The sequence below is a fragment of the Hypanus sabinus genome, chromosome 9, assembly GCF_030144855.1.
Source record: "Hypanus sabinus isolate sHypSab1 chromosome 9, sHypSab1.hap1, whole genome shotgun sequence".
NCBI lineage: Eukaryota > Metazoa > Chordata > Chondrichthyes > Myliobatiformes > Dasyatidae > Hypanus > Hypanus sabinus.
The window spans coordinates 92,712,174-92,724,537 of NC_082714.1; the positions used below are offsets into that span (position 1 = coordinate 92,712,174).

Consider the following 12,364-nt stretch of genomic DNA (forward strand, 5'->3'; position numbering starts at 1 on the left):
GGCCGACTGTATGTTAATTGGCCACTTGGGTGTATTGGGTCACATGGGCTCTTTGGGCCAAGAGGGCCTGTTGCCATGCTGTATCTCTAAAATAAATAGATTAAACAAAATGCCAGTATTTCCAGTGATGTTTGTAATTGAATAAATTTTTTATCTTGATGCATTTCATTTGGAGTTTCTTCAGGCCATGACTGGTTCTGTACAAATAAAAGCCTTAATTAAGAGTCAGCTTTTTCTTACAGCAGAGACGGGACAGACAAGCACGCAGTTCCAGAGCCGACCTGCAGAGGGAGCCTCTGTGTGGCCACAGTGGCAGGGGCAGCATCACGCGCAGACGTCTGCGGATCAGCACCAGACGCAGAGCCAGCCCGAGGTCTTTCAGGTATGTAGTCAAGCTGAGTGTGGTTCAGTTACCTGACCTCTGCCCCTCTCCTTTCCTAAACATATCCTTAAAGCAGGGCAAGTTGAAAGGAGATTTAACCAAGGTGTTCCAATCCCCCAGAGAAGGGTAAGAGGGGATCTAATCAAGGCTTTCCAACCGCCAGAGAAGTTTAAGCAGAGATTTAATCGAGGCATTCCAATCCTGCAGAGATTTAATTGGCACGTTCTTATCCTGCAGAGAAAGTTATGGGGATCTGATCGAGGCTTTCAAATCCCGCAGAGAAGCTTAAGCGGAGATTTAATCGTGGTGTTCAGTCCTGCACAGAAGGTTAACCAGAGATTTAATCGAGGTGTCCAATCCTGCACAGAAGGTTAACCAGAGATTTAATCGAGGTGTCCAATCCTGCACAAAAGGTTAACCAGAGATTTAATCGAGGTGTCCAATCCTGCACAGAAGGTTAACCAGAGATTTAATCGAGGTGTCCAATCCTGCACAGAAGGTTAACCAGAGATTTAATCGAGGTGTCCAATCCTGCACAAAAGGTTAACCAGAGATTTAATCGAGGTGTTCCAATCCTACAGAGAAGGTTAGGCAGAGATTAAATTGAAGTGTTCCAGTCAGGCAGACAAACTCCATTCAGGCCATGACCTTTTCTTGCTACCACCATTGGGCAGGAGCCTTGAATCTCACGCCTCCAAGTTCTGAAACAGTTATTAACCTACAGCTATAAGGTTCCTGAACCATCGTGGATAACTTCACCCACTCTGCACTGATTCTTTAACCTACAGACTTATTCTATAACTAAAGACTTACTTTGAAGTACTCTGACAATCGCTGTACTAAGTGTTGATAGAACAAAGAGTTGAAGAACATTATAGAGGTCATCTAAGTGAAGAGAGTAAGACAAAGACAATTGGCACCCAATATGGAGCAGCTCTTTTTAACTACAAAGCTGAGAAAAATTCCATTCAGATTCGCAGTTGAGTTGATCAGAAAGCAGCTGTTCAAATAAAGTAATGCCAAGAGAAACAACTAGAACTTTCCAGAATCATACAAATGTAACCACTAGGGGACATGCTGGACCACTGAATGCTTATCAGAACTTAAGATACAAGCAGACAATTAATTGTTAAACTACAAAGAAAATGACTAACAGTCAAATCCAACGACAGCCTTCTCTTCCTTACCGATTCAAGTGCTCGTCCAGATATTTAAATCATGAGAGACTCTTTGCCTCCACCCCCCTACTCAGTCAGTACATTCCAGATTCCAGCTGCACTCTGGTTGGAAACAAAATTCTTCCTCAAATCCGCTCTGAATCCCTTTCTACACCCCCCACCATCACGGCCTTTCCTGAGAGCTTTAGACACGTCAGGAGGTTTAAAGTTTCATACGCTTCTGTGACTGTTGGGTACCTCGTGATTTTTGTATACCTCTATTATGTCCTAAAGACACTTAATGTTAAAACCATTTCTCAAAATCTTGGAAGTTAGCTTAGACCATAAGACTATATGACATTGGGCTGTGTGATCTAATTCTCCTCCTTTTAGTCTGCTCTGTCATTCCATCATATCTGATTTTTATTCCTGTCTTCTCCCTGTAACCTTTGACGCCCTTGCTAATCAAGAAACCTATCAGCCTCAGCTTTAAATGTACCCAATGACTTGGCCTCCACTGTCACCTGTGACAATGAATTGCACAGATTCACCACCCTCTAGCTAAACAAGTTCCTCCTAGTCTCTGTGCCAAAGGGACATCCTTGTATTCTGAGGCTGGTCTTGGACTCCTCCACTATAGGAATCATCCGCTCCACTTTTCTGACCTAATTCCCAGCATTTCAATCAAGAAAATCCTGTGAGGCAGCGGAGTTGGGCTGAGTGACAAGTCTGCCGAAGGGTCTCGGCCCAAAACGTCGACTCAATTATTTTCCATAGACGTTGCCTGGCCTGCTGAGTTCCTCCAGCATTTTGTGTGTGTTGGTCTGATCCTGTAGCTCATTTTAGACATAGGGCCCATACAACTGGGTTACAGGCCCTTCAGCCCAACTGGTCCGTGCCTTCCAAGGTGCCCATCCGAGCTAGTTCCATTTGCCTGTGTTTAACTCATGCCCCCTAAATCTTTGTCTATATACATATCCATTTGTCTTTTGGTGGTTGCCTATGGTATTCGACAATGATGGGGAACCTGTGTGGTACAGTTTTTAAAGTGGAAAAGCCATTGCACTGGGACATCTCCACTCTCTCAACCTCAGAAGTCTATTTCCAATGGTACAAGTAGCCATCACAAACTGAGGTCTTCATTGGATGACCATGACTGCTGTGCCTTGTCAAGTCCTTCACCTGTTGGATCTCATCCACCCAGACCACCGGTGTAGACGTTGCATGCTAGGACAGGCAGATCCCTATCTCACTGGGGTATGAGGCCGGCCGGCTACCCTCACCTGGTTTAGCCCGATTGTCGAGGCAGTGTACTGGGATGTGGCTGCAGTCGCATGCAAACAGATACTTGGAGCAACAGGTGAGAGCTGTGTGGCCGGTGGGAACCAAATGTGAGTGAGCTGCCCCAAATGGGCACAACAAGTCACTTCACCAGAGGTGTTAACCGTCCCTGGACACCCTATACAATCCAACGTCTGTTTATCACTCTTGCCTCAATCACTTACTCCACATGAGTATCAACCTCGAGTTGTCGCAATGAATAAGTTGCCCTGTTAAATCTCTCCCTCTCACCTTAAACTGATGCTCTATAATTCTTGATTCCCCAGCCTTGGAGGCAGAAAGTGTGTTCTTCCTATCTCTACCCCCTCAATGATTTTGTAGACCTCAATAAGATCAGCCTTCAGTCCCCTACAGGAGAAGGTATGCCTACCCTTATCTTTGGTGAGAGTTTGGTGAGACCCTATCTTATCGCTCACCCTCTATGATCTTTACTGCCCTCCAACTTTTGGACCATCTGCTCACTCAGACTCGCTACCAGAGCCTCTTGTCTTTCCCACCTGTCACCTGCCAGCTTGTATTCCTTCCCTTCCCCTCCCCGCACCACCTTATTCTGGATTCTGCCTCCTTCCTTTCCAGTTTGGATGAACTGTCTCAGCCCAATATGTTGACAGTTTATCCCTCTCCATAGATGCTGCGTGACTTGCTGAATTCCTCAAGCATTTAGGATTTCCAGCATCTGTGGAATCTGTGTTAAAGAATTTTGCAAATGCTGGAAATCCAGACACCCCTGCCCAACCTCTCCTTGCATGTTTTAATAATGTGTTTTCCGTTTCACCCCGCAGGATATGCTGTCCATCTACGAAGAACAAGGCACCACTTACAACAGCGACGAGTTCTCCGAGCTCCCCATGTTCCCACCGTTCTCGGAGTAGCCCCAAACAACCAGAGGGGAAAGTCAGTCTCGTGTGTTTTGTCGTCTTCTCGTTCAGCACGCCCACTCTCTGCCCATCTCAACGAAAGTGTTGTGTGCGCGTGTGCATAACTGTGTGCTCGGAAGTACCGCGGTAAAATTCTACCTGCCCTGCACTCTGGGCGATCTGTCGTCAGTGTTGAGCTGTCATAACTGCTCCCCTTTGTGCTTTTGTGGACTTCTCACTCTGAACAGGGAGAAACATCTTGGGAGAAGTCGGGGGGTCTGTCTCTGCCCACGGTTACATGGAGATGGTGAATCTCTCCCTCCATCTTCAGCCCAATGGCCGGTGCCATTTGCTCCATGCCTCCTTAATCTCCAGTCGTTGCAGTGGGTGAGAGTTTGCTTAGCCACTGTTGAGGGCAGTCAACTCACTGGGCTAAATGGCCTATTTCTGCTCCTATGTAAATACAAACAGGCTTGTTCCACTGAAGTTGTCTGAGACTACAACCAGAGGTCATGGGTTAAAGGGTGAAAGTGAAATGTTTAAGGGCAACATGAGTGGGGTCCTCTTCACTCATAGGGTGGTGAGAGTGTGGGATGAACTGTCAGTAGAGTAATGGATGTGGGTTCAATTTCAACATTTAAAAGAAATGGATGAAAGGGATATCAAGGTGCAGGCAATGGACTAGATGGCCCAAAGGGCCTGTTTCTGTGCTGTATGACTCGGTTTTATTGTCCACTTTTGCCCCAGGACTCTAGAAGCATGGAAGGCCCAGAGGTATTTACAAGGGGTCCTCACACTCTACACCAGCAGGTTTGAGTTCCATCTGTTAAAGCTCGATGGAGACATGCTCCACTGTCTCACTGCTCCCCAGACCACCCCTCCCCCCCGGCAGCCCCACAAGTGAGCTGTGGGCAGGGGGCGCATAACGGTGGTACAGTAGGTAGAACCTCACCACCAAGGACCCAGGTTCGATCCTGACTTCTGCCTGTGGAGTTCTTTTTCTCTTTTTCTTTCTTTTTCTCTCCCTCCCCTCTCTTTTCTCTTTTCTCTCCTCCCTCCCCACCCCCCACCATGCCAGTACTCCAGTTTCCTGTCACATCCCAGGCCAATTGGAACCCAAGTGTGAGAGTTACGATAAAATCTCGGTTTGGGGGTGGGAATAAAATGGGCTCAGTGCAAGTGAATTAGCACAGATTCAAAGGGCTGGAGGGCCTTGTATGGTGGGTGTTGGACAGGGTCCACTCAGCTCTCCTCTGTGTATAACATCCACAGGATGCACAATAGCAGCCCGCTGAAGTTCTGATGCCAGTTGCACCCAGACACTCACTTGGACAGGCAGGAACACAGAATGAGAGCACACTACAGGCCTTCGGCACACCATTAATAACCTCCTCCAAGATAAATCTAACCCTTCTCTCCCATGAGCCCCTCCACTTTTCTGTCAATTCTGTGCCTATCTTAGAGTCTCTTAAATGCCCTGATGTTTCTGCCTCTACCGCCTCCCCTGGCAGGGCATTCCATACACCCATTCTGTGTATTTAAATTTTAAAAAATCTTACCTCTGACTTCCCTCCTGTACTTTCCTCCAGTTATGTTAAAACTATGCTCCCTGGTATTAGCAGTTTCTGCCCTGGAAAAAAGATCTGGCTATTCCCTCGATCTGTGCCTCTTATTGCAGAAGGAAAGGAGGGAGTTGCAGCAGTGACTAACCCCTGCCAAGCACGTTGGTGGTTCACTGTAAGACACCCGGTCAGATCCCAAACTTGTGACCACTCAACAACATCCATTGCCCCCCCCCCCCCCCACTCGAGGGGTGAGTGGTAAACACTGCCGCCCCACGTTGATGTATTTGCGTTCAGAGATAGTCCTGTGCTTTTCCGGTTGAGCTCACATCTATAACTGGCTGAAGGGTTCTCATGAGCCATAAGGATCTGTAGGTTATGCCAGGATTCCCTCAGGTAGCTGCAAGTGTAGGATAATACGCTGCTGGCACCAGTACATCTTTACCACAACTCCCCACCTTCACAGATAATTTGCAGTTCAGGCAGGCCGCATGAAACAACTCCCCAGCTCCTGCTGCACTGAAGACAAGATGGTGTGGGTGCCTGTGAATCTTGCACAGAATTGAAAGAAGTTATTTTAAACACGAGATTCTGCAGTTGCTGAGCAACACACACAAGATACTGGCAGAACTCTGAGTCAGGCAGCGTCAATGGACAGTCACCATTTATGGTTGCTGGCTGGCCTGCTGAGTTCTTCCAGCACTTCGTGTGACCCTTTTGTTTGACAGGGTGGAAGGGGGTTAAGACTTACCAAATTCTCAAACATTATGATTTGCTTCCTAATTCTTCACCATATGTGAATGCCAGCATTTATTGTCACTCCCTGCTGGCACCTAAGATTGGCCACATCTGTATTCATTTGGGGCTCAAAGATCTCCCTTCCTTGATCAGCTTTTCACAGTTCCTGAAATACCAAATTTGCATTGAAGTGCCAAAAATCCACTCACCAACTTGTGCAGATGATTTGCTATCTGGCTTACTGAAGCCAGAAACTCACCTAGTTTGGTTTCCCACACTCTTCAGACTTTGAGGCCTTGTTACAATAGAAATTTTGTTTACTGTGAATCGGAATCAGGTTTATTATCATTGACATGTTGTAAAATTTGTTGTTTTGCGACAGCAGTACGGATCAATCAATACACAAGTTTAAAATATTTTTTTAACACAAGATTCTGCAGATACAGGAAATCCAGAGTAATAGACAAGATACCAGAGAAATTCAGCAGGTCAGGCAGCATCTTTGGTGGGGAATAAACAGTTGATATCTCATGCCAAGATTTTTCATCCGGACCCTAAATGTCGCAATAAGATATATGTATTCATATTCAATAAAAAGAGCAAAATAATGACATTGTGTTCATGAGTTAATTGTCCTTTCAGAAATCTAATGGTGGAGGGCGATGAAGCTTCTTTTAAACTATTCTCAGGCTCCTATACCACCTCTTTAAAGGAGGTAATGAGAAGTGCAACATCCTTTATCTTAAAAATAATTGGACCAAAACTTTGTTGATCCAACACCACCAAATTCCCAAGCATTTCAGAGTATTGGAGTTTTGCTACATTTCATCAGGTGAATTGAATTAAATTCCCCAGGTGTGCTGGAGGGGTTTCATCTGGCGTCTCTAGGTGAGTAGGTCAGAATTCTGCTTTCCGGTCCAGTGGTTTAGCTACTGCACCACCAAATCACACAGAAACAGCCTGCTCCATCGTGGGCTCGAAAAGGTGACATCCATCATTATGACCCAGGGCATGTTCTCTTCTCATTGCTACCATCAAGGAGATACAGGAACCTGAAGACACACTCAATGTTTCAGATACAGCTTCTTCCCCTGTGCCATCAGATTTCTGGATGGGTAATGAATCCATGAACACTCACTATTTTTCCCTCTATTTTTGCACTATATAAGACATAGTGCAAAATGTAATTTATAGTTTTTATTATGTATTGAATTGTACTGCTGCCGCAGATACCAGCAATATTAAAGCTGATTCTGAAATGAGGCCGTGCACCTTGGAACTGAGGGATTCCAAAGCCAGGTCGCTGGGTTTTGTTTCAACCTTCGTGCTATACAGATGCTGTTTAATAGTTTTTATCACAAAATGTACTTCTGCATAGGTGGCATGTTCACTTCTATACCAGCCTTGAGAGTTTTCATATGTTTGCAGTTCAACAGTGTTTCCCTTGGGTGTGTGTATATGTATATGTATGTGTGTTATTTTTTTTATGTTGTAACATAGATCTGTTTTGAACTCGTGAATAGCCCAGAAGTTGATTGACCCAGTCTTTCTTTAATCCTTTTTAAAAAAAAAATCATTGTAATTCACTTTTTCTTTTCAGGCTGTTTTGTAAATAAGTATTGGTCGGGTGGGAGGGAAATAGGAAATGGGGACATTTTAAGTAACTTTTTATGAAAATTGTACATATATATATGTGTGATATATATAGTTTTAATGTGAAGCGGTATTGGTCATAGCAGCAGAGAGGAAATGGTTGTGTTTTGTTGAGGTGGTGATGCAATTTTGGTGCACCCAGTGACCAGTTAAATGAATCCACTCTGATAGAGTGTCACAGCTGCTGTGGTAAGACGGCTGTAATTCAGGGCCGGTGCCCAGGAGTAATGCTAGACTGAGTGCCCTAAATTGGCCTGACAGTGTCCGCTTTCTCTCACTTTCCTCTTTGGATAGCGCCACGCACTGTCGAGATGAGTGCTCCACCTCTGGAGTCTGCACTAGTCGCTGGTGTCACTTCCTTCCACCAGCACCAGCAGGGTCCCTTCTCACTCACCACCTTTCCTCTAACATCCCCAGCACTGGGATTTTTGGTAGCTGTCAGTTCTGAAGTTCACAGGACTGAACTGGGACTTACGGGCCATCTCCCCCTCCATTTTGATCTTGCTGGTAAACATTGTCAAGGAAACATCTATGTTTAAACCCTCACAATGTATCTGCCTCTTAATTATGATTCAGGGCAGAACAGTGCACATAATCCCTTGCTGGTAAATTTTGTCAGCAGACTTTCTGTGCTTAAACCCTCTCTGTGAACCTGTTTCTGAAGTACAACTTAAATCAGGACAGCATACAAATACTTTCATACAATAGTGGTGTTTCTCGACCAAGTCCGTTTATTTGGGCCCTGTTATTAATATACACAGAGACACTGCACAATCCAGTAGTTCACGTTCCAATGATTACATGCAGATTTCACAAACTCATTACATCTTCGTATTGGATCTTGCCGGGGCTGTTTCTAATACCCTGGCAAATGGCACTTTGCTTCCTTTACTAGACACTAGTTTCCGCTATTCCCCTTACAGTCAGCGATTCTTGTCCTTCTGACTTGACTCGGGTGACCCACTTTGCTTCCTTGACCAGACACCTGTTTCTGCTCTTCCTCCTGAAGTCATTGATCCTTCTGTCCTGACTCAAGTTATCTCATCATTTGTCATCCTGCACCCAAGCTCTACTCTAAATGTCATCGCCAGTTAACGGGACCCTGAAAACCTGCACTCATTCCTCTGTCACACTGTTCACCTTTGCAGAAGGAGAACAGCCAGTCACCACACTGTTCTAAAGTTAGAACAAAGAAATGCCATTTTTATACAGAAATTGACTAGTTGGATATTGATGTTGACCAATTGGTAACCTTGTGAATGTTCAAATTCCTTCTTTGCATAATTAATCACCAGTCACACTACAGTAGTACAGGTTTTAATAGCCAATAGAATCTACTTGCTTGTCATTCAACTGTAGATGAAAGCCTATAAATACAACCAAACAAAACAGTATTATTCTGGGCAAAACACAGCACCTACAGTCATACACAGCACAAGGCACATACAGCACACAAGTTACAGTAAACATATAGTAAAAAAGCCAATAATTATTGAAGGCCAGTAATACTTCAGAATTAGTAAAGTAAGTGTCACCTGAGAATCCTTTGTTTACATCTTTGTCTTGGAATGCTAAATGGACTCCCGCTTTGCAAAGGGGAACTATGCTCTTTATCACCTGGGTTGACTGCACACAGTCTGACTATGCTTGCCTGGACATTGTTGACCCTTACCTTGTCATGACATCCACACAACTTCCATCTGCCTGTCTCTGCAACAGCGACTTGCGTCATGCAATCCAAACGCTTCCCTGCTCTTGGTACAGACCTGTTTCTTCTAAATGACCTTTAAGCCACCTCCGCTATTGCTCGATCTCTTCATATCTCTCTCTAATTTGCACAACACTTACATTGACCACATTACAAATTTAAGAATTTACAGATTTATTTATCAAGCGTAAAACAAAACTACATAAGTCAAAGATCTGAAATCGCAACAGCAAATGCTGGAAATACTTGGTGGATCAGGCAGCATCTGTGGAGAGAGATAGTACAATGTTCTGATAAAAGGAAATCATCCCAAAACAGTAACCGTGGCTGCTGCCTGACCTACTGATGGTTCAGGAATAAGATTGGGATTTGCCAGCATGATGAGAATAGGTATTTTAGTTCTGGAGTTCTGGTACAGGCCCTTCCTCTTGCATCAGCCATTTCTGCCCTGGGGGAGAGGGTCTTTTTCCTGTCTACGCTATCTACGTTACTTATCTGGACCCATGAGTTATGTTGACCTTTTAACCTACTCCAAGATCAATCGAACTGCTCCCTCCATTTTTCTTCCATCTATTTGCCTAAGAGTCTTAAATGTCCCTAATGTATATCTGCCTCTACACATTCACCACTCTGTAAAAAATATATAGATATATTTTTTAAAAACAACAACTACCTCTAATATTTACCCTTTAATTTCTTACAATCACCTTAAAAGTTGTGCTGTCTTGGATTAGCCACTGCTGGTGTTCACTATCACTATCAGTGCCTCATCATCCTGTACACTTCTATTAAGTCACCTCTCATCCTTCCCTTCGAAGGGAAAAGCCCGAGCTTCCTCAACCTATCCTCATAAGACATGCTCTGTGATCCGGGCAGCATCCTGGTAAATCTCCTGTGCACCCTCTATAAAGCTGTCACATCCATCCTGTAATGAGGTGACCAGAACTGAACACAGTACTTCAAGTGTGGTCGAACCAGGGTGTCATAGAGCTGCAACATTACCTCATGCTTGTGAACTCAATCCCCCAACTAATGAAGACCAACACACAATACTCCTTCTTACTCACCCTATCAGCTTTGAGTGATCTATGGACTTGGAGGCTGTGACAATCCAGAGGACACCCTGCCAACCACCTTGCCTTGCGATTAGTGAGTCTAGTATTACTACTCCACCGCAGAACCACCTCTTTTTAATTTGTATCTCAAGCCTGGAGAGTTTACACTTGAAAGTGAGAGTGTGTCTATAGTATTCTCCCTTGGATGGACAGTGGGACTGTTGGATGCCCATGCATAGTAGAGACAGAGACTGGTTGAGTTTAAAAGCTTTTTTTGGATTTTGCTGTTCTAATCTTTTCTCCCTTATGACCCTCGGTGTCTCCTGTACATGGTTTTATTCCACTTATTTATTCAGATTAATACATTATTAATCTTCTCATTACATTATTAATAAAGAGGAAAGAATCAATTTTTTGCGTGTCTCAAGATTTTGTTATAACAAATGTCTTGCAGTCCTGCCTAAGAACTTGGGTGGAAATAAATTGGTTTATTATGGGCACATGGACTGAGACAGTGAAAAGCTGTTGAGCCATCGAAATACATCACTTCATCACATCAGTACATAGATGTAGTACAAAGGAAAAGAACAGCAGAATAAAGATAAGATACCTGATTTGTCAGGTGTACATTAAAAGTTAAATGTGCCAAGGGGAACTGATATCCTTGCAGGCAAGTTTTCTAGAGGGTTGGGGAAGGTTTAAGCTAATTTTGCGGGGGGCAGAGGGATGAGAACCAGTGTGATTACAAGAAGAGACAATGTGTAGTAAGACTGTCGGGAAGAACAGGCAGCTGATCAGACAAAGTTAGGATGAGTTGCAGTGTAAAAAGGGAGGGAAAAAATGAAAAGTGTAATGTATTCAGAACTAAAGGTGTTCTTTAAATGCGTACAATAATGTAGATGATCTTGTAACAGTTAAAGACTGGCAGGTATCACGTTATGGGTATCACTGAGTTGTGGCTGAAAGAAGATTATAGTTGGGAGCTTAATATCCAGGGATGCACCTTGTATCTACAGGACAAGCAGGGTGGTGTGGCTCTTGGCAAAAATTGAAATCAAGTCCTTGGAGGTGACATAGGATTGGAAGATGTAATATCATGGGTAGATCTAAGAAACTGCAAGGGTAAAAGAAAACCCTGATGAGAATTGTACACAGGCCTCTGAACAGTAGCCAGGTGTGTGCTACGAATTACAATGCAAGATAGCAAAGGCATGTCAAAATGCAGTATTATGATAGTCACAAGTGAGAAAATCTGCAGATATAAGAAATCCAAGCAACACACACAAAATGCTGGAGGAACTCAGCAGGCCAGGCAGCATCTGTGGAAGAGATGAGTAGAGCTAAAAAATGGGGAGAGGTTAAACTGGGAGGGGCTGGGGTGAAGTAAAGAACTGGTTAAAGAGATACAGAGCCGGAGAAGGGGGAATCTGATAGGAAAGGACAGAAGGCAATGGAAGAAAGAAAGGGAGGAGGAGCACCGGAGGGAGGCGATGGGCAGGCAAGGAGACGAGGTGAAAGAGGGAAAAGCAGATGGGGAATGGTGAAAGGGGGGGGGGGCTGTTAACCAGGAGTTCGAGAAATCAATGTTCCTGTCATTAGGTTGGAGGCTATCCAGACAGAATACAAAGTGTTGCTCCTTCAACCTGAGTGTGGCCTCATTGTGACAGTAAAGGCCATGGATAAACATTTAAAATGGGAAGTGGAATTAAAACGGGTGATCCCGCTTTTTCTGGCGGATGGAGCGTAGGTGCTTGGCGAAGCAGACTCCCAAGCTACGTCGGGTCTCACCGATATACAGGAGGCTACACTGGGAGCACCGGACACAGTATATGACCCCAACAGGTGAAGTGTCGCCTCACCTGGAAGGTCTGTTTGGAGCCCTGAGTGGCAGTAAAGGAGGAGGTTCAGGGA

General features: G+C 44.5%; 1 protein-coding gene across 5 annotated transcripts in view; it reads left to right on the top strand.

Moving 5' to 3' along the window:
- The window catches only part of LOC132399636 (aryl hydrocarbon receptor nuclear translocator-like), an 89,351-nt gene extending 79,724 nt beyond the window's left edge, over nucleotides 1–9,627 (top strand). For 4 of the 5 annotated variants that reach the window (XM_059980226.1, XM_059980225.1, XM_059980228.1 and 1 more), the window contains 2 exons: nucleotides 243–382; nucleotides 3,663–9,627. In XM_059980226.1, coding sequence (XP_059836209.1) covers nucleotides 243–382; nucleotides 3,663–3,752 — 230 coding nt within the window. In that variant the 3' untranslated portion in view covers nucleotides 3,753–9,627. The remainder of the gene's footprint in view (nucleotides 1–242; nucleotides 383–3,662) is intronic. The other variant, XM_059980227.1, reaches the window with a different exon arrangement.
- Nucleotides 9,628–12,364: the final 2,737 nt, after the last annotated feature.